At 37.1% G+C, this 19285-nt stretch overlaps 1 protein-coding gene and 1 long non-coding RNA gene across 3 annotated transcripts in view; one reads left to right on the top strand and one right to left on the bottom strand.

Annotated features, from left to right (window-relative positions):
* Positions 1-18154, top strand: part of LOC144304510 (tubulin beta-4B chain-like) — a 28336-nt gene extending 10182 nt beyond the window's left edge. The window contains exons 1-4 of one of the 2 annotated variants that reach the window (XM_077883051.1): positions 11211-11407; positions 13939-14073; positions 14191-14303; positions 14969-18154. In XM_077883051.1, the coding sequence (XP_077739177.1) occupies positions 14053-14073; positions 14191-14303; positions 14969-15638 (804 nt within the window). In that variant the 5' untranslated portion in view covers positions 11211-11407; positions 13939-14052 and the 3' untranslated portion in view covers positions 15639-18154. Of the gene's footprint in view, positions 1-11210; positions 11408-13938; positions 14074-14190; positions 14304-14968 lie in introns of those variants that run through there. The other variant, XM_077883050.1, reaches the window with a different exon arrangement.
* Positions 8345-11120, bottom strand: LOC144304682 (uncharacterized). The gene is made up of 3 exons (XR_013371605.1): positions 10963-11120; positions 10303-10338; positions 8345-8484 (listed from the first exon to the last, which is right to left on the bottom strand). It is a non-coding gene; the product is annotated as an uncharacterized LOC144304682 (long non-coding RNA).
* Positions 18155-19285: the final 1131 nt, after the last annotated feature.

Here is a 19285-nt window from a genome sequence, read left to right as displayed (position 1 = left end):
ACATTGACAAAATTAAGGCACAGCTAATTACTCAGAGCAGCAATTAGACTAGCCCGGACAGGTGCTAGGTGAAAAAAAAAAAAAAAAAGTGCATGCCCAAGAGAAAGAGAATTGAAGCACAACACAGTTGTCTGGTATCTCTCCCCTGTCTGTGGGCAAGTTTTAAGTATTCTCTTCTTTTTTTTTTTCTTTTTTAAAAAATTCTCTTCTGTAGGAAAATAGATGCTTCCTTTTTCTGTTTATGCTTCCTTCTGCTATCTACATGTAAACCCTTGAGTCTAAATACACTTAAATCATAAGAAAGAAGTTAAAAATAATCATAAAAATATGAGATTGGGGACATACCACCAACTCAGAGGATTAAACATCTGTAGCACCTGCTCTGGTGGCAAGAAATCAAAATGAGCCTAAGGGAAAATAATGCAGTAGGGGGAGGATTTGTTTGGTGTAATCTTCCCTATTCACCTTCCTAATCCTTCTCCTCCTTCGCTTTACTTAAATGAGGAGAATGTCCATTAACATTCTGAATACATAATATTGTCTCAACGTCTTGATTTATAATTGCAGTTATTGATTCTTTTGATTCTCTCCACATTTTGTTTCCCTGACAACCCCCACCCACTCTTCTCATCTTTCCAATTATTCTTTACTTTTCTTCTTTTCCTGTGATGGGGAATGAGAAAGGGATGTAACGATAGTAAAAGGTATGATGAAGATAGGAATAAGTGATAAAATGGCCATGTTTAATTTTATCATTTGCTATTTGTGTAATATTTGTTTTCTCCCCAGAATTCATATATATTTTACACTTGAAAGTTTGTACCCTTTGGCAAACATCTCATTTCCCTCATTCCCCAGCCCCTGTCAACCACTACTCTAGTTTCTCTTTCTAGGAGTTGAGCTTTTTTAGATTCCATATGTAAGTGATCCCATACTATATTTATCTTCCTGTTTGACTTATCTCACTTAGCATAATATCCTCAAGGTCCATCCATATTGTCACAAATGGAGGAATTTTCTTCCTTTTATGGTTGAATAATAGTCCATGTATATTTATATATACGCACACATACACCACGTTATCCACCCATACACAGTCACCATATATATATAGATTTATATATATACAGACACCACATTATCCCTTCATACACACACACCCACACCACATTACCCATTCATCCATTGAGACTTAGGCTGTTTCCATGTCTTGGGTATTGTGAAAAATGTAATGTTTATTATTTTTATAATAATTAAGTACCCATCTTACTGGGAGATTGCTTCTTTTTATCCTTCAAATATGCTCCTTTTTGAGCTAAGTTATTAGACATGGCATGTTGTTCCCTAGTCCATAGCTACATATTTCCCTAAGTAATACTGTTGGGATTACTTCATATCTATTCCCCAAAAGTAAGAATTGGAAAAGGGAAGAAAGGCACAGGTACAAGAATGTACGAAAGGGTACAGACTTCCAATTGTAAAGTATATATAAGTTTTCTTGGGGGGAAACAAGGGCACAGGATGAAGGAAGAAGCCAGATATTTCTTCCTGTTGCCAGAAAACCCCAACCTCTGTCGTCACGATCTATGCCAACAGCTCTTACCGTGGTGCCAGCCCTCACCTCATGGGCTCTGGTGATAACACTGAGCCCCAGGAATGGTAGCAGCTCCCTGCAGTCGGTATCTTCCGAGCGGTGTTCACTCTTCCTTCTACGCTGTCAGTGTTCTTCCATGACTATTGTAGCTAGTTCTTTCTAATATATCTATTCCCCTTGATATGTTGAATAGTTTCAATTTTCCTGACTGAACCCTGATGGATACAAAGAGTATACAGTGGGAAGAGCCCCATAAATAAAATCAGAAGACCTGATTTCATGTCCTAAGTGTGACTAATTATCTGGAAAGTCTGGGTCAGGTCTTTCAACCTTGGGTTCATAAAATTGCTTTATGGTTCAAATATCATAGTTTACAGTGAAAGTTAACCCCAATAATAGACTTGTCAGTTCCATAACAACTCTCCATTCCTTCATAAAACATACTGATGTCCATGTCACAGTGAAAGTTCACAGCTGGCGGTCCTCCGGCCAGGGGTCTACACTTCTCTACCCGCACTCCAATACAACCAGGAGTTGGTTGTATTTATTCCAAGACCTGTCTGTGCCAGTTGTTTGTGTGTTTACATAAAGTAATTAGTGAGTAACAGAGCCAAATTGGTTTGATGACTTGTACCATAGAGAGATTTAAGAGAAGGACTGGAAGCAAATCAGGAGTGACATTTTAGAGCACCACAGACTCCATAGAGAGCAACCATTCTTCCCCTCATCCTTCCTGTGGCTGAGGAAAATCATTTGAATTGGTCCTCTGGCTCCATCCTCCCAACAAGAAAGTATTATCCAAACTGTCTCCCCTTGCTACTAAAGCAAGAACTAGTAATTCTCTCTTATCTGAAAGTGACTAAGCACCTGATAAGCAAAATGCCTGATCCAGCTAGGGTATAGAGAAAAAGCAGGAAAAATCTTGTTCCTTCCCCTCTTGCGAAACCAATGCCACAGGAACAAGTGTGGAGAAGAAAGGAGTGTCAGTAACCAAAATGATACTTTTTTTTTTAAACTATAAATGATGAAATACTACGTAATTTAACTGATAGGTTATTAAGGAAGCCCACCACTGAGCAGGAAAGATGGGTAACTTCAAAGAACTGCTACTGAAGGAGTAGTAAAAGTATTGAAAATTTAATCCATTTCGTGTTTTTACCCCCAGGCTGAAATTTCACCAATATGGTTATTTTCAAATCATTTTTGTGATTCTATCTTAACCAGGTAACTGACTCCAACGAACTGCCCCCAGGGCCGCTTCTGTAGATGAACTCACATTGTAAACCAAAAACAACAACAAGAACAAAAAGTAAATTGAAATTGTATTACCAGTGGTTATTAGGTGCAAATAGATATAAATTAGAATTTAACAAAAACGTCCTTATAGACAGCCCTGGTCAGTTATTGCATTTACAAAATACAGAGGCATTTGTACTTCCTGAGTGCTGGGTTTCCATCCCACTGTAGAGCTCCCGTTTTATAATTCCAGCATACCCTGGAATTGAATCTATCACCTTCTTGCTGTTCATATCTGCCTAGTAGGATTTCATCTCCTAAAATGAATCTCTCTTCTAAAAAAAAAAAAAAGGGAGAAAAGCAAGCAAAGCCACAGGAAACCGATTGAGGTTGATGTGATTTAACCCTAGATCTTTTGCCTTCCTGCCTTTAATGATAAGCATAGGACATCTGCTTAATGAAAGGATTCCAGGCAAGAACTAATCCAGAACATCAGAATTTTTTTCACATAAACTCTTTTTTATCAATCAGGCCTACTTAACCAATAGCACCCACCAAATGCTAGTTAAAATGCATAGTCCCTACAGGCATTTGGCATACTCCTCAGATTGCATGGTACATGTACATAGAGAAACATCCAGGGGGACAAAAAGCCTACATTCATTTGCATGTAAGTAGATTAAGCTCTTGCCTAGGTGATGCACTTTGGCGACTACTAGAAGGAACACTCTGACCCAAAAAAACCCTAAGAAATGTCCTATCACAAAACCAGAAATTTCTATGATTGGAATAAAGGCATTTAGAGGACACTTACTTACATTTAAAAGCTAATGTATTTGTTAGTTATTCTTCAACACCTTCACATGACATAGTTAACCAACTAATGAGTTCTAGTTCTCTGAGTGGTGAGTGCATCAGACAAGTAAGTTCTGAAGAAGAGGGATCTTCAAGAAAGTTAACAACGTTTATTGCAGCACTCTCTGAGAGTCAGGGAAGTAGGAATTAAGAGAGGGATGTAGAAATGGGAATGGCTTGCCCTAAAACACTTGCCAAAACTTCTCTGAGGATCAGGCTGCTATACCATTTCATTACCATCACAAGTTTACAAAAACATCTCCTTTCCCAGCTTCATGTTTTTCCCAAAGAACTTCGCTGAAATTTGGAAAAAGAATTGGCTTTGATTCTCATCTTGAATCAATTGATGTATATTTGCTGAGACACCAGAAGAAGAGTCGTGGACAGAAGTCAAGACCAGAGCTGAAGAAACCTATATTCCACATTCAACTCTTATTAACAGGAAATAGCTGGCATTGCCTTCTTTGCCAAGACCTCCTGAATAGTTCTTCGCCCTTTAACTTTTGTTTTTAAACCACCTGAGCCAAAACAACGACAAGCTTGATTTTTTAAAATAGGATTGGTGACAAATGCTGAAATGCCAAGTGGAAATACACAGGATACAACTAAGCAAAATGCAAGAAGGAATTTGGAAGGCAGATTAGGGGAATGTGGGCCCAAATCTGTGCCTGCCAACTGCTCTCAATAAACTGCTGAGGTCAAAGATACACTTGGGAGTTGATTCAAACACACATACCAACCAAGGAGGCAGATGCTGCTTCTTGGACTTGAGGAATTTTTTTTTTTTTTTAATAAGTCATGCTAGAATGTTTCCCTGAAATTAAGGATTTCCACCTTCCTGTGTGGATGATGTTCTTTCTCCCAGTGACTAAACTTCCATCTGTGGTAGGGTTAGACCCTTGATCATGCAACACTAATATATTTTCCCCATTTGGAACCAGATTTCATTTGTGGTTCTGGGTTCCCTCAGGTCACGTTAAGGTCAAACAGCAACTCTACGATGGAAAAACTGACCAGTACATATTCTCTAAATGTTTGCAGACCACTCCTGGAAGAAGGTTCCATACGGATAGCCAACTAAACATTTCCTGAAATCACTATTTACAAGGCTAATAGGAAACAGAGAATGTGTTTAAGATTTTAAACCCAGTTTATACAACATATACATGAAGTGAGGATACCTGTATACTAGATTACATTATAAAAATTAATATTTATAAACTACTTTGAAGTTCTCAAATATAGTAAAACTTTGGATTATAGAAGCATTGACTCTTTAAATCATCAAGGTTTCAGAATACATTGAAAAAGCTATCCTTATGGAAAAAGTATTTCAAAAAGTGTTAGAAGTATATTTGAATAGCCTTTTCAAAAAAAATCTTTAAAAAAAATGTAAAAAACATCAAACACAATCAATTCTTATTGAAGCTTTTCATAGGACAGTCTTCAACTTTAATTTGCAAGCCAGAACTATGTTTCTATTAACTCAGATTTTGCCTCTTTATTTTTTTTTAAAGATTTTATTTATTCATGAGAGACACAAAGACAAAGAGAGAGACAGACAGAGAGAGGCAGAGACACAGGCAGAGGGAGAAGCAGGCTCCACGCAGGGAGCCCGACGTGGGATCGATCCCAAGTCTCCAGGATCAGGCCCTGGGCTGAAGGCGGCACTAAACCTCTGAGCTACCCGGGCTGCCCAGATTTTGCCTCTTTAAAGTTACACATATTACTAATAATGCAAAGAGACACAAAACTAATTAATTCTGAAAGAACACAGGGCATTGAAAAGTCATGTGTTACACATAAATCAGGAATTAATGGTAATATAATTACAATACTATGTTACACTGGTAATATAATCACAACATGGTATTACATTATACATAGAATGTATAGCATGTGGCAGAAGAAAAGAGTGAATTAGGAAATCAAAATATGATTTGCAGATCTCTGGCAAATGTCTCTAAATGTGATCAAATTGTTTAAATAGAAAAACAAATGCCTTTTTCACTCTACATTATATTATTGCTACCAATCATTCACTGTAGGTAAGGGCAAAACTGAAGAATTCTGTTCCAATCTAAATAGACATATAATACAGGAAAGGGCAGCAACAGCAGTGTTCCTAGCATATATTATTTTCCTTCCTTCACCAAATTATTAGGGTTCTTTAAATAAGATAGTGTTTCTTGTCATATTTGTATGTGTATTCATGCTACTTATATACAGAATCATTAAGTATTTTGTGCTGTCTGTGTTACATAATTTCATTTGTGCAAATAGAACATTTGGTTAAGGAAAACTGATATACACATGAAACCAAGCAGAAAGCCTGATTATTCTGAATTTAGGTATCATCTTTATATCTTACTTAGCTTTTCCAGGGAAATTTATTATTTGTACATTCATAGTCAAAGTCATTAGATTTTTTAAATCCATCTATGAAGAAAAATAAACATTTTTAAAGATCTTATTTATTCATGAGAAACACACAGAGAGAGGCAGAGACATAGGCAGAGGGAGAAGCAGGCTCCATGCGGAGTCCGATGTGGGACTCGATCCCTGGACCCCAGATCATGACCTGAGCCAAAGGTAGTTGCTCAACCACTGAGCTGAAAAATAAACATTTTTGATAAATCTTGGTAAATCTTGAGGATTCCTAGACAAAAAGTGTATTTCTGACCTCAAATATTCAAGTTAATAATAAATATTAAAATAAGGGCTTTACCTCTGTCCCGCCTATTATAGAACTCTTACTATAAATAAAGAAATAAGAGAATGATAAATATCCAATTCAGTTTGTCTGTTCCCAGGCCAGCAAAAATTTTCTGAGTTCTATACAGAAGTTTTAAACATCATGAAGTTAAATAACAAACTAATTTGCGGTCTTAATCTGAAATAGATCAATTCACAGAGTATTTCATTAGCCTTTCTATTCTATTGTTATAGCTAGAATAGGACCCTGTTCTCCAGAGAAATTAGGCTCTGAGCAACTACTTTTCTGGCATAGATGATAAGAATTCAGGGAAATTCAAGACAGGCCATATTCTCTATTAGCCTTAATCTATTACTAGTTCTGAAATACTGGTTAAGCAGGTACTGGTGATTTTGAAGTCTTTTATTCCATCATATTGAAGAGAAAAGGAAAAACATATCTGTTAAGAAGCAATTATCATGTTTCAGCCGCAGTCCAAGGGCTCAGGATACAACTTTATATGATTTAGGATGGGCTAACTGCAATAACAATTTTCAAGGCTTAACCCAACAGAATTTTACTTCTGTATCAGATAAGAGATTAATGAGTATGTTTGGTGGGCAGCCATCAGGAGGTGATTCAGGAGCCCAGGTTGTTTCTATCTTGTGGTTCCATTATCCTACACAGCATCAGTCAATGGTTGGGTCTTTTGTGTCCATATAGCAGAAGGGGGGAAAAAAGAGAACATTGAGACCAGGCCTCAAAATGGTGCACATCACAGCATGCACCTTCCATTGGCCTGAAAGAAGTCACAAGGATGCACCAAACAGTAAGGGTATCTGGGAAATATAGGACACCTGGGTGCCCAGGGAAGAATGAAACAGATTGGAAAAGTAACTAACCAACATGTCCTATAATCAGTAAATAAACCAGATCTCTGATTTTGAGGAATTTGCACCCTATCTGGGGGAAACAAACAATTTACAGCAAACATAATAAATTATAAATTATACAGTCTATTATAGAGTGATAAATATCTATCTATCACTCTATTATAGAGTGATAACACAGTTGCAGCTGGAGGTGGTATGGAAGGGGAAAGAAATTACAGAGCAGGGTAAGAGGAAGAAGAGTCTTTTGACAATGGCTGTAGGTGACTGACATAGAATGGAGGATAGATCACGGTGGAAGAGAAAGTCTGAAAAATTGGAGGCCAATTATTGAACGCTTCATCTTTACCAGTAATAGCATGATGTTAGAGAAAGTGATGGTGAGCCAGGAGCTAAAATCATACAGAAACAGGAGTTGAGGGTGTCCCCTGAGTGAGTTGATTACAGCAATAAGGAGAAGTCGTGGGAAATTTGGCGGGGAATTCAAGGTTTTAGAGAGGATAGAAAACGAATTATCTGAAAGCAGCAGTGAGGGACAAGAGAATGTCCGCCCCCACCTTCAGGTCTGGCTATAAAAAAGCTATAGAATAAAAAGCAGCCACCACCTGAGAACGGTGCACGGAAGGAATGACCTCGTGGGAGAGGCCAGTTCCACAAGAGCAAGAAGGTAGAGGGACCATTCAGAAGGTCAAAGATAATCAGGATGTTGTTGATGATGAAGTTGCCAAGAAACCTAGGGCTTTATATGGTGACGGACAATAACTGGGACAAATGGCATATTGAGATGAGTCTCAAGCAGGGAGATCTGTGGAGGAGGTATTTCAATATTTAGATGAGATACAAGGGCCCGAAGCAAGGCATCTCTCAAAGAAGTTGCACCATTTTCTCTGACTAAATTTAACCCACAATATGAAGAGAACATTTGTTTTGGAACCAAATTTTCTAAACTATTTCATATTCCTTTTTAGTGTCTTAAATTAAAACTGATTTTAAATCCATCTTTGATGAAACCCTAGTCACGATTCTCCTTCTAAAGTCTAAAGGTACATAAAAATACATTTCTTACTGATATAAACATAGAATCACAGATTCTCGGGGTTTGAAAGTTTTAATTCACTTGGTTCAACCATCCAGCTGATTTTGGAAGTCTTTCTTGCATATTCTTGCCAACCCATCTTCTGAACTAGGCTTGAACATCTCCATGGATGATGTATCTAGTGAGGTGGGTAAGAGCGTGGGCTCAAGAATTAAGCAGACCTAGATTTGAATTCCTATTCTATCACTTACACTCATGTGAACTTTGGCAAGTTAACTTTTCTAGAGCTTCAGAATTTTCATCTGTAAAATAGAGATAATATCGCTTCCTAACTCAGAGTTCTACAAATGAAACAATGCATGGGTCTCACTCTGTACAATGTCCCACATATAATGAAGACCTCAAAAATTTTAATAATACTATCCTTATTATTTTTATTGAGTTGTTATTTATTATTACTTTCCAAGGCATCATCTTTAATGTTGGATAGCTACCTTAGACTTTTCTCCTGTGTGCCACTTTGCAGAAAAAGCTGGTTTCAGAATATAATTTGGCAAAATAAAGTCAGTATCCCATTAGCCATAATTCATCATAAAACCTGAATTAAATTCCTTCCAAAAAGTGTGCATAATCTCATAAATACCCTGTTAAGATTTCAAGATATCTTTTCAAAAATATAAACAGAGAAACCCTTGAAATATTAAATCTTTAAAGCTTTGTCAATGCTATGTGGCTCATAACACTCGTGTAAAATGAAGAGATGTGAACAAACATAATCTGTTACCTGACATCACAACTGGGCAATGACTCATAGGGCAAATTTAATTTCAGTAGCGCTCACAGTAATCATTCCCCTGACTTTAGAGCTCTTGGTTGACATAAGGTACTCCAGATAATAAACAGAACCTTTCCAAAAGAAGCTTTCTGTGAAGCTTCTCTTAAAAATTCACAGAAAACAAATTGCCATGCTACCTGAGTTCATTACATCATTCAAAGGTATTGGTGGTGAATGCTTTTGTCAGGAAGTTTGGAGTGTTTGATAGTAGAAGTAAGATAATAGGATCAAAATTTCAAGAACTGCAAAAAACAAAATTATTTCTAATTCATGGGGATGACACTTGGCATAACTAGTAAATTCTGATACATGTAAATGAACTTTTTTCATGCAAATTATCCAGTTCTTTAAAATCATGTCTTCTGTGTTACAGTACAGTGGAAAAAATTGTCTTAAAAATCATTTAACCCTTTCTTCACCATTTAAGAACATGTATTGAGAATGCATATACTTTGCACTGAGAAAATTTTTGTCAAAATATATTCTGAGAAAAATGTCTGATACATCATTATTAGTTATCAGGAATCGTTTAAAGTTATATTCTTTGACTATAGCATTGTTTTGACTTAAAAATAAGGCAGTGTACAACTGGAAGACAAAAGAATGGTTAAGTTGACGGTGGGGAAAAAGTTAACTTATTGGAAAGAAATTAACAATAAAAATAGGAGGATTGACATACATTAGCTCCAAAATCCTTTCCAAACTATAAAGTTGTTATTTCTTTATAGTTTAAATAAAATACGAATAAAAATAAAAGAAAATCAGAGCTGACTGCATGAAAATTATTTGAGATGGTAGCTACACACATGACGCTAAGAGGAACTTTTGGAAAGAAATATCAATTTAAACTGTATTAAAGTTTCCTGCCAAAGACCAGCCAGAAAAAACATGGCAATGTTCTAGGCTGAGGTCTAAAAGATAATCTGGCTGTCGGGTGTTGAGACGAAAAGAGCCTCAAGCAGCCAGGATGTTGTGGTTCCTCACAGTTCGCTTGCAAGTAGTTAAATTGATTTGTAGATTATTCTATATAGTTTTAACTAAATTTATCCTCAGAAGATGCACAAGTGGCTTAAAAATATTCCTGTAAATAAATTAAAGATTAAAGGCAGTGTAATAATAATGCCAAGCACAAACATACAACAGGAAATAGAGGAAGCTTACACTTCTTCCATCAGGAAGTACTCTTCGTTTTCACAGCTAGAAAGACAATGGCAATCTAATTAGGCCTTTGAAAAATTTAAGATTATAAAGACTATTTATAAAATGGATTTACATTAACTTTCACTTATGATGAATGCATTGCCCTAATTTTACTTCTTAAAATATTATCTAATGATTTTAGGAAGTCATGATAATTAGCGAGCTGACATTTTAAAGTATTGTTTATATCATCTTATTTCAGCCTTTTCCAATTTCCATTTTTTTCTGTTCATTTTGTAATATACTTAATTTACTAAGTACTTAATATAGTTGGCCTTATATTTAAAATGCTAGGACTGTTAGTACACGCGTATACTAATGAATAAATAAATACTAGTGATGCAGTAAATACACATTTTCACTGAGCTGAGCACTAGAATTAGTATTCACTCAAAGCCAAATATCACCATCATGGAAAGAACATCTGGTATATAAGAATAAACAAAATTAAAAAAAAAAAAAAGAATAAACAAAATTTTATCAAAAACATATATTACTTCAGATTATTAAAAATTCTAGTAACTGCCTTTTTAAGTTTTTTTATTATTGCCTGAGAATAATCATTTCTCTCAGCACTATCATTTCTAGATTGTTCTGCAGGCACTAGACATAAATTCTTACTTTAACTGGTCCACTTAATAATGTGTCTAAACTCCTCTATACATTGAAGAATATAATTCTGGAAACAGTTTTCTAGCAGCCTATTTCCCAGGGAGAATTTTATACCAACATCCATAGCTTACGCTAATCTTAAAAAGCCCTCATTATCAAGTACTGAAAATGGCTGGCAGTCTGTAGAAATCACTTCAACAAGATTCTATTGAAAATTCTTAACTGCCATAGGCACGAAACGTTAGAAGCTTTTCTTTTTAGAATTGGTGTTATCAAATCTGTGTTTTGAAGTTTGATTAGTGAGTACAAAATGTGCTCTGGATACCTTATTTTTCTGTAACACTCTTCATTATATTTTTATGTTCCTTTTTATGTTTGACTTGAAAATCATTTGTCATAGGTGTTTATATAATTTTGTAGGATTTTTCTTCCTCATAAATTTCGAAGGGACAAGGTGGGTATCTTTCTGTTAATCTATTCTCACCAGATGTGAAGAATTTTCAAAGAAACATGAAACAGTATGGCAACTATTTTTTTAATGAAACAAATACACCAAATGAATCTACAAATAATAGAATTATGATATAATCTAATATCTATTATTGTTTTATGATTTAAATTTTGTTAATATTTACTGCCTTGAGGCACCTGAGAGGCTTAGTGGTTGAACCTGAGCCTTTGGCTCAGGTCATGATCCCAGGGCCCTGGGATCGAGTCCTGCATCGGGCTCCCCGTAGAGAGCCTGCTTCTCCCTCTGCATATGTCTCTGCCTCTCTGTGTGTCTCTCATGAATAAATAAATAAAATTAAAATTTTATTTATTAATTATTACCTCAAAAAGAATATATGGATCTTTTCAAATTTGTTTCTTTGATATTTACATGGACTGCCACTCTATTTTTCTATTTAACTCTTTACCAATTCTTAATAACACAAAATAACAAAAGTCAAAACTTTTATAATCATCATTAATTATTATACTCTGGCATAAGAAATAATATTGCAGTCATAATTGTCCTGAATCCATGTAAAATCAGGACTGTTATAAGAAGTGAAAAGTACCAGATATGTCAGTCTTTTCCTATCAACAAATATATAATCATCTAAAATGTTATAACGCCGACAAAACAAATAGTGAAAGTGAAACAGCAATTGTTTCTTCATAGTGTGTGACAAGAATGATTCATAAAAGCCACGCTGAAGAGAAAGGATTTCCAAAAATGATAAATGTGCTTTTCATTTCTCAATAAATCACGATGTACAGTATTTAAACTGTTAGTGCTCAAACTATGCATCTTCCACAAAGAAAAAGGCACTCTTCCTCCTCAGTCTGATTGGAAAAGAAATTTCTGCAGATCAGAAATTGGACTTGAGTCAACTCCAAAAGGCTATTGAAGAGAGTTTTCTCTCCTCCTTGCTTGGGCAATACGCTTTCAGTGATTTTTTGCCAAAAGCAAAGCCTAACCCAAATCCAGAGGGAAAACAAAATAGTGATTTTAAGTCTCACTGTTTCTAAACTTTGATACTTATACCAATCAAGGTGAGCTTTCAAGTCATGTCTTGTCTCCTTATTACTACCTAAATGATCAGCTTTTTACAAAAGCATTATCATATTAGAATTAAAATCTCAATAAGCTGAATAATCTGAGATCTAAAAAAACCTACTATAAAATTTCTGAAGTGAGAAAGGGTTTGTAGTTTTCAAAAGATAGAAATAAAGACCATGGAACTAGAATCTAGAGAATAGGGAAGATTGTGATATAAAATGACGTCAGAGAGAGGCTAGGCTAGACAATGCAGAGGTCCGTAAGCCATTATAAGAAGTTTGGATTGGGTGGCCCAGGTGACTCAGTGGTTTAGCGCTGCCTTCAGCCCAGGGTGTGATCCTGGAGACCCAGGATCGAGTTCCACATCAGGCTCCCTGCATGGAGCCTGCTTCTCCCTCTGCCTGTGTATCTGCCTCTGTGTGTGTGTGTCTCTCATGAGTAAATAAATAAAATCTAAGAAGTTTGGATTTTATTTTAGATGAAATTAGAAGCTATTGGAGGGCTGTTTAGGAAGGGAGAGATGTAATCTTATTTATATTTTTTGAAAGGTCACTGTGACTATAAAACAACCATTATATCAGTTAAAATGACAAGTACTGACAATAGTAAATGTTGGCAAAGATATGAAGCAACTAGAATTCTCAGACATTGCTGGGAAGAATATTAAGTGAATACGAGCACTTTGGAAAAATATTTTATAGTGTTTGGTAAATTGAACACATGTATAATCCATGGCCCAGCAAGCTACCCCTAGGTGTATTTGCAATAGAAATGCATTCATGGGATGCCTGGGGGGCTCAGCGGTTGAACGTCTGCCCTTGGCTCAGGGCATTCATACAGTGAAACCCTATGTAGAAATTAGAAATGAGTAATCTACAACTGCACAAAACAATATGAATGAATCTCACAGATATCATTGGGCCAAAGCCAGACAAGAGAGTACATATTGAGTAATTCCAATTACACGTTGAAAAAAAAAAAAAAAAGGTAAAGCTAATCTATTATTTTTAAAGGATAGAATAGCGGTTACTCTTGCTGCTTGTTGGGGGGTGATCAGGACTGGACGGTAATATGTAGGGGGAGAAAAGTAATAAACAGGTTAGCAATGAGACTACAGCTTGGTGGCAAAGAGGAATGATGAAGAAATGATGAGATTCTTATATTGACTGGTGATACATACATAAAAAGCACAGCGTTGAAGACTCATACATAGTAGCTGTCTGCCTTAGTACAATCTACAATCTACTTTCTGAATTTCTAGTGTAACCACTCCTGGGGATGAGAAACTCATAATTTATAAAATTATTATGACTTTTATAAATTATGAGTTTTTATGGTTTCTTAAAAAAGATTTTAAAAATATTTTTAATTTTAAAAAATTTTTTAATTTAAAAAAATTATGGCTTTAAAAAATATATATATATTTATTTATTTGACAGAGGGAGAGAGAGAGCCAGAGAGCACAAGAAGGGGGAATGGCAGAGGGAGAAGGAGAAACAGGCTGCCTTGAGCAGGGAGCCTGACCCAGGGCTCGATCCCAGGACCCTGGGACCATGACGGGAGCAAAAGGAGATGTAATTGAGCCATTCGGGCACCCAAGAAGACTAATTTTTTGTTGAAACAACCTAATGGTTCAAATTTTATTTATAATAGTAAGAATCTGACTTGTTATTCTGGTTATTCTCTTTAAGGAAGAAAGAAGGAGAAAGTTGGGTCAGCCCTGCCAAAGCAGGATACACAAAATATGGAACTGCGAGTACAATAATTTGAGTGAGCTGCAACAGCATTATAAGGATGGTTCAAGGTAACTTCCAGATTATCTGTTGACGTTCTTAAAGTTTATAAACATTGACTTTTTTCAGACAAGTCATTCATTCCTCCCATCCGCAAACTTTCCTTTATATCCCACTCCTACATTTTCCCTTCATTGAACCATAACAAATCTTGGTCAGAACCTTTTGTTAAATTTCTCCTGTTTTATATCAATTCATTTCCTATAGTGATATGTCTGCCACAACTTTGTCCCTTATACCTTCTAATAATGTAAATTTTGAAGTTATATTTCATGTGGAACTAGGAAACTTCCTGGTCGTCTTCTAAACACAAGATCAAAATGAAAAGAAGGAAGCCAGATAGGAAATAACGGAGGGAGAAAGAACAAGAAAGACTTTATCTTGCATTCTAAATATACATTGTTTTGTATAATAATATATGCTATGTGTTGTATGTATGTTATATGCTATGATATAGGATAGAAGAGGTGAATTGAGGGCATTACACTTTGAATATTCCTTTCTAGTTCCTCAAGGTATGATTCTAGTATGGAACTGGACAAGTGTGGGTCCTTATCTTGATAATATGTCTTTAAAGCTTTATTTGTCAAAAACCAACCTCTGTGCTTTGGAACCAAAATATAATAGGAAGACAGAGTTTGGGATCAAGAGGAGCAATAGCTTTATTGCCTTGCAGGGCGGAGGAGTTTGCAACAACCTATGATCTTCAAACCTGCAAGCTGGCCCAGATTCCACTGGGTCAGCTCAGTGCTGACCTGCGCAAGCTGGCTGTCAATATGATCCCCTTCCCCTGCCTGCACTTCTTCATGCCTGGCTTCGCCCCACTAACCAGCCGAGGTATCCAGCAGTACCGGGCCCTGACAGTGCCCGAGCTCACCCAGCAGATGTTTGATGCTAAGAACATGATGGCTGCCTGTGACCCCCACCATGGCCGCTACCTGACTGTGGCTGCAGTATTCAGGGGCCGCATGTCCATGAAGGAGGTGGACGAGCAGATGCTGAACGTCCAAAACAAGAACAGCAGCTACTTCGTCGAGTGGATCCCCAACAACGTGAAAACAGCTGTCTGTGACATCCCAGCCCGGGGGCTAAAGATGTCCGCCACCTTCATCGGCAACAGCACAGCCATCCAGGAGCTGTTCAAGTGCATCTCAGAGCAGTTCACGGCCATGTTCCGGCTCAAGGCCTTCCTACACTGGTACACGGGTGAGGGCATGGACGAGATGGAGTTCACAGAGGCCAAGAGCAACATGAATGACCTGGTGTCTGAGTACCAGCAGTACCAAGACTCCAGGGCCGAGGAGGAGGCGGAGTTCGAGGAGGAGGCGGAGGAGGAGGTGGCCTAGAGCTGACACCTGGTAAAGCGCATGGAAGCTGTGTGAACTCTTTATTCGCTCACAACCTGTTCTCTGATAGCCGTGTCTCTGTGTGCACTCGCTCTTTTTCCTGTCTGGACGTCACATGCTGTACAGATGCCACCATTAAAGCATTTTCATAGTGTCAAAAAAAAAAAAAAAAGGAGAGGGGTGGGGGCAAGGAGTTTTGGGGGTTTTCAGGAGCTAGCCAGTTTTGACAGGAATTGAGTCTGTGCTGCCAGCCTCCTTCCTCATTTCTTTAGAGTGGGACCAGGTTCCTAAAACAGAAGGCTAAGAAGGGAGGAGGGGAGGTTTGCGGAAGAGAGAGAAAAGGTTGCTTTAAAATTGAGCTTCCCTAAAGCATTCGTGCAGCCATTTTTATTTTTGTTCAACTTTATACTTTTAAGCAGTTTCAGTTCTGAAGTTTGTGTCTGAACAGAAATGTCTATGAACCTGGGAAGCTGATTATAGTGATTGATAGTAAATGTGCCAAATCGTTCCTTCCTAGCAGTCTAAGACCATCTACCAGTTATGACTTTGCTTTCCATTTTCTCTAAATAGCGACACTGCTTTGTAAATATATTTTATGAGCTTGACCTTTGCACAACCAGGCAAGCAACCAAAGTTTTGTACTTTTTTGTGAGCCCCCAGATTTGACTCAGCATTTATTCTTGCTTTGCAATATATATGGATAATCCACCATAACCTTATACAGTTTGTTTCTTACATAATCATAATTCAGAATGGATAAATTTGACATGCTAAAAGCCCCAGAGGAGTCTAGCTTTGTTAATTAATTAATTAGTAATTAGTTATTCTCTTTTAAATGCCAAAACATTCTTTTCTACCATAACCAAATTTAGCTACGTGATATTCTGAATCACTCCCACTGATGCCATTTCATAACAATTTGCTGCAATGTTACCATGAGAAGTCAAGAATTAGGAATTAGAGGGGTGCCTGGGTGGCTCAGTTGGTTAAATGTCCAGCTCTTGATTTCGGCTCAGCTCATGAACTCAGGGTTGTAAGATCTAGCCCTAGGTCAGGTTCTGCACTGGATGTAGAGCCTGCTTAAGAGTCTGTCTCTCCCTCGCCCTCTGCCCCTCCCCTCCCTGCTTGTGCTCCTGCGTGTATGTTCTCTCTTGTTCTCTCTCTCTCTCTCTAAAAAAAAAAAAAAAAAAAAAAAAATTAAATTAGTGAGAGGTTTACCTGGTTATCACAAAAGATTTGGTTTGGTTCCAATTGGAATCATCTGATTGGATGACTAAGAAATTTCATTTTCTTGGCAGCCAATACAGTTTTGTGCTTGATATCTCTGCCAGCTGGTGACCTGATGCTCCAGGGTAATTTTCCAGAAGGGAAAGGAATTTTACAGCAGGAGTACTATCCTTTTACTTTTGTGGTGCCTGCATAAGAAACCTGGGATGTGATAAACTTGTCTTTCAAACTAAGGGTCAAATAGTTCTGAAAAATAAAATCTTTAATTCATTTAAACATGAAACACCACCAAACTGGAAGATTTCAAAAACATGTATCTTCTCATCTTCCCAGCATTTCACAGTAAATACAATTGTTTTAATAGGGTTTCTAAACCTAATAAAGTGATTCTTTAATTTTCACAGGTTTGAAGCATGCAGAGACCAGAAAAAATGTTTTAAGACACTAATTATAAATCTCAGCTTGCAAAATTGGAAAAGGGAAAAATAATATTTATCTAGATATAGTTTACATTCTTGGTTTAAAAGAAAATCTAGATTTTCCTGTGAGTTTTCAGTATCTTATATGTTACAAATTGTAATGCTTATGTTTCGTAAACAACTTTTTGTATAGCGGGATGATATAATTACCTTTATTTAGATTTTTCAATTCAAGATTTAATACTATTTTTTTAATGATTTTATTTATTTGAGAGAGAGAGAGAACATGAATGGGGCGTAAGGGAGGTGGGCAGAAGGAGAGGGAGAAACAGACTCCCTGCTGAGGGTGGAGCCTGACACAGGCTGGATCCCAGGACCCTGAGATCATGACCTGAGCCAAAACCAAGAGTCTGCTGCCTAATTGACACAGCTCCCCAGACACCCAAACTGAACACATTTAAAAATCATTCTAAATGTGTCTTCTCTCCTTTCATCAAGTGTTTTTATAGTAACAGTAAACACAGACGAGGTATATATTTCTACATTTGTAACTGGTATAAAATGTAATTTCACTCAGAAAACTAGTTCATGCAAGTGTTAACTAAAAATAACAGCTTAGAAACTTTTGCTTGAAAGTTCATATACAATCAAATTTATTTCATTTAGTAATAAATCAAAGCCTATATTTGTTTGCTGGGTATTAGCTCTAACCCATGGTTTTTCTTTTTGTTTTTCTTTTCCATTCTTTGTCACTTGTGTTCAGTAGTAGTATTTTTTCCCTTTATTTTCGGTGCCAGACACATCAAGAGGTGACTACAGCCAACTGTTATTAAAACATGTGTTTGCAACATAAACCCCCTTTACCACTGACCCCAAACTGACTCATTTTGCGTGCTTTCATTCTTTCTTTTTTTAATATACCACCACCAAGACTGGGTGGAGGGGGCACGTGTAAAAGAGATGAAGGGGAAGAGTCCAGGAGGCCAGAAGAGGAGGAATGCTACAAGCCACAGTAAGAATGAGTTATATTTAATTTTAAAAAGGGGGTGTACCCCACAAATGACACAGTAACAAGGATACACAGTTAAATCCCATAAGCATGACTGAAGGCTCTCACTGTGTTTGACGTTCTCACAATGGAAGGCATAAAAAGTAGAGTAGATCAATGTTGATATAGTCCAATCTAGTTCATTAGGCAAGATGGTGCAAGAAGTCACTTAAATTAAAAGTGCCCTACTCTTACCTACATGGCTAGCAGACATGGAGAACACCACAGTGATCTCTCCATGTAGGTATAAAAAAATGTGCTGTCCAATGGGACATCATCTAATCCACGGTTTTCCATTATTCATAATAGAGAATTCAGAATTCTCTACCTGAGCCAAATGGTTTTATCCAGGAGGAACTGCTTTTAGATGTGAGTCAGAGCAACATGGAAAATAGCCCTTTAAACTCACCAGGTTTTGGTCTCTCATGTGAAGGAATCTGGAGATGGTCTCTGTCTAGGGCTGTTGGGCAGCTACAGAAAGGCCTTGGAGACCCAGGCTACATGCTGCTCTCTGCTCCACTATTCCTGTGTGTGAGCTTTGTCCTCAGAGTCTACAGTCCTCACTCACACTCCATCTGTCCTATGGCCTTCCAGGCAGTAGAAAAGGCATACTGCCTCTCTTTGAAGCTTTCCTAAAGTCCTATGCATTGACACAACTCTTCTGCTTGCATGTCATTGCCAACAACTTATTACTTAGATAAACCTGGTTTCAAGAGAGGAGACAGAAAACCATTTTTATCTGGAATATATCGTTGCTCTGGTATAAAAATTTGTTTTCAGCAATTGAGATGGAGCAGGAGCATGGATGTTAGAGCAGGCAATTGACAATATCCTGCCATGTTTTTCTGTCCATTGTAATTTGGATAAACCAGATTTCCATTTCCAAATCTCAGTTCAGGACCCTTGCCTTCCCTAAAAGTCTTACTCCCTTCCTATACTACTTTTACGGAAGT

Source organism: Canis aureus, chromosome 34 (assembly GCF_053574225.1).
Source record: "Canis aureus isolate CA01 chromosome 34, VMU_Caureus_v.1.0, whole genome shotgun sequence".
NCBI lineage: Eukaryota > Metazoa > Chordata > Mammalia > Carnivora > Canidae > Canis > Canis aureus.
This window is presented reverse-complemented; position numbering and strand designations above follow the sequence as displayed.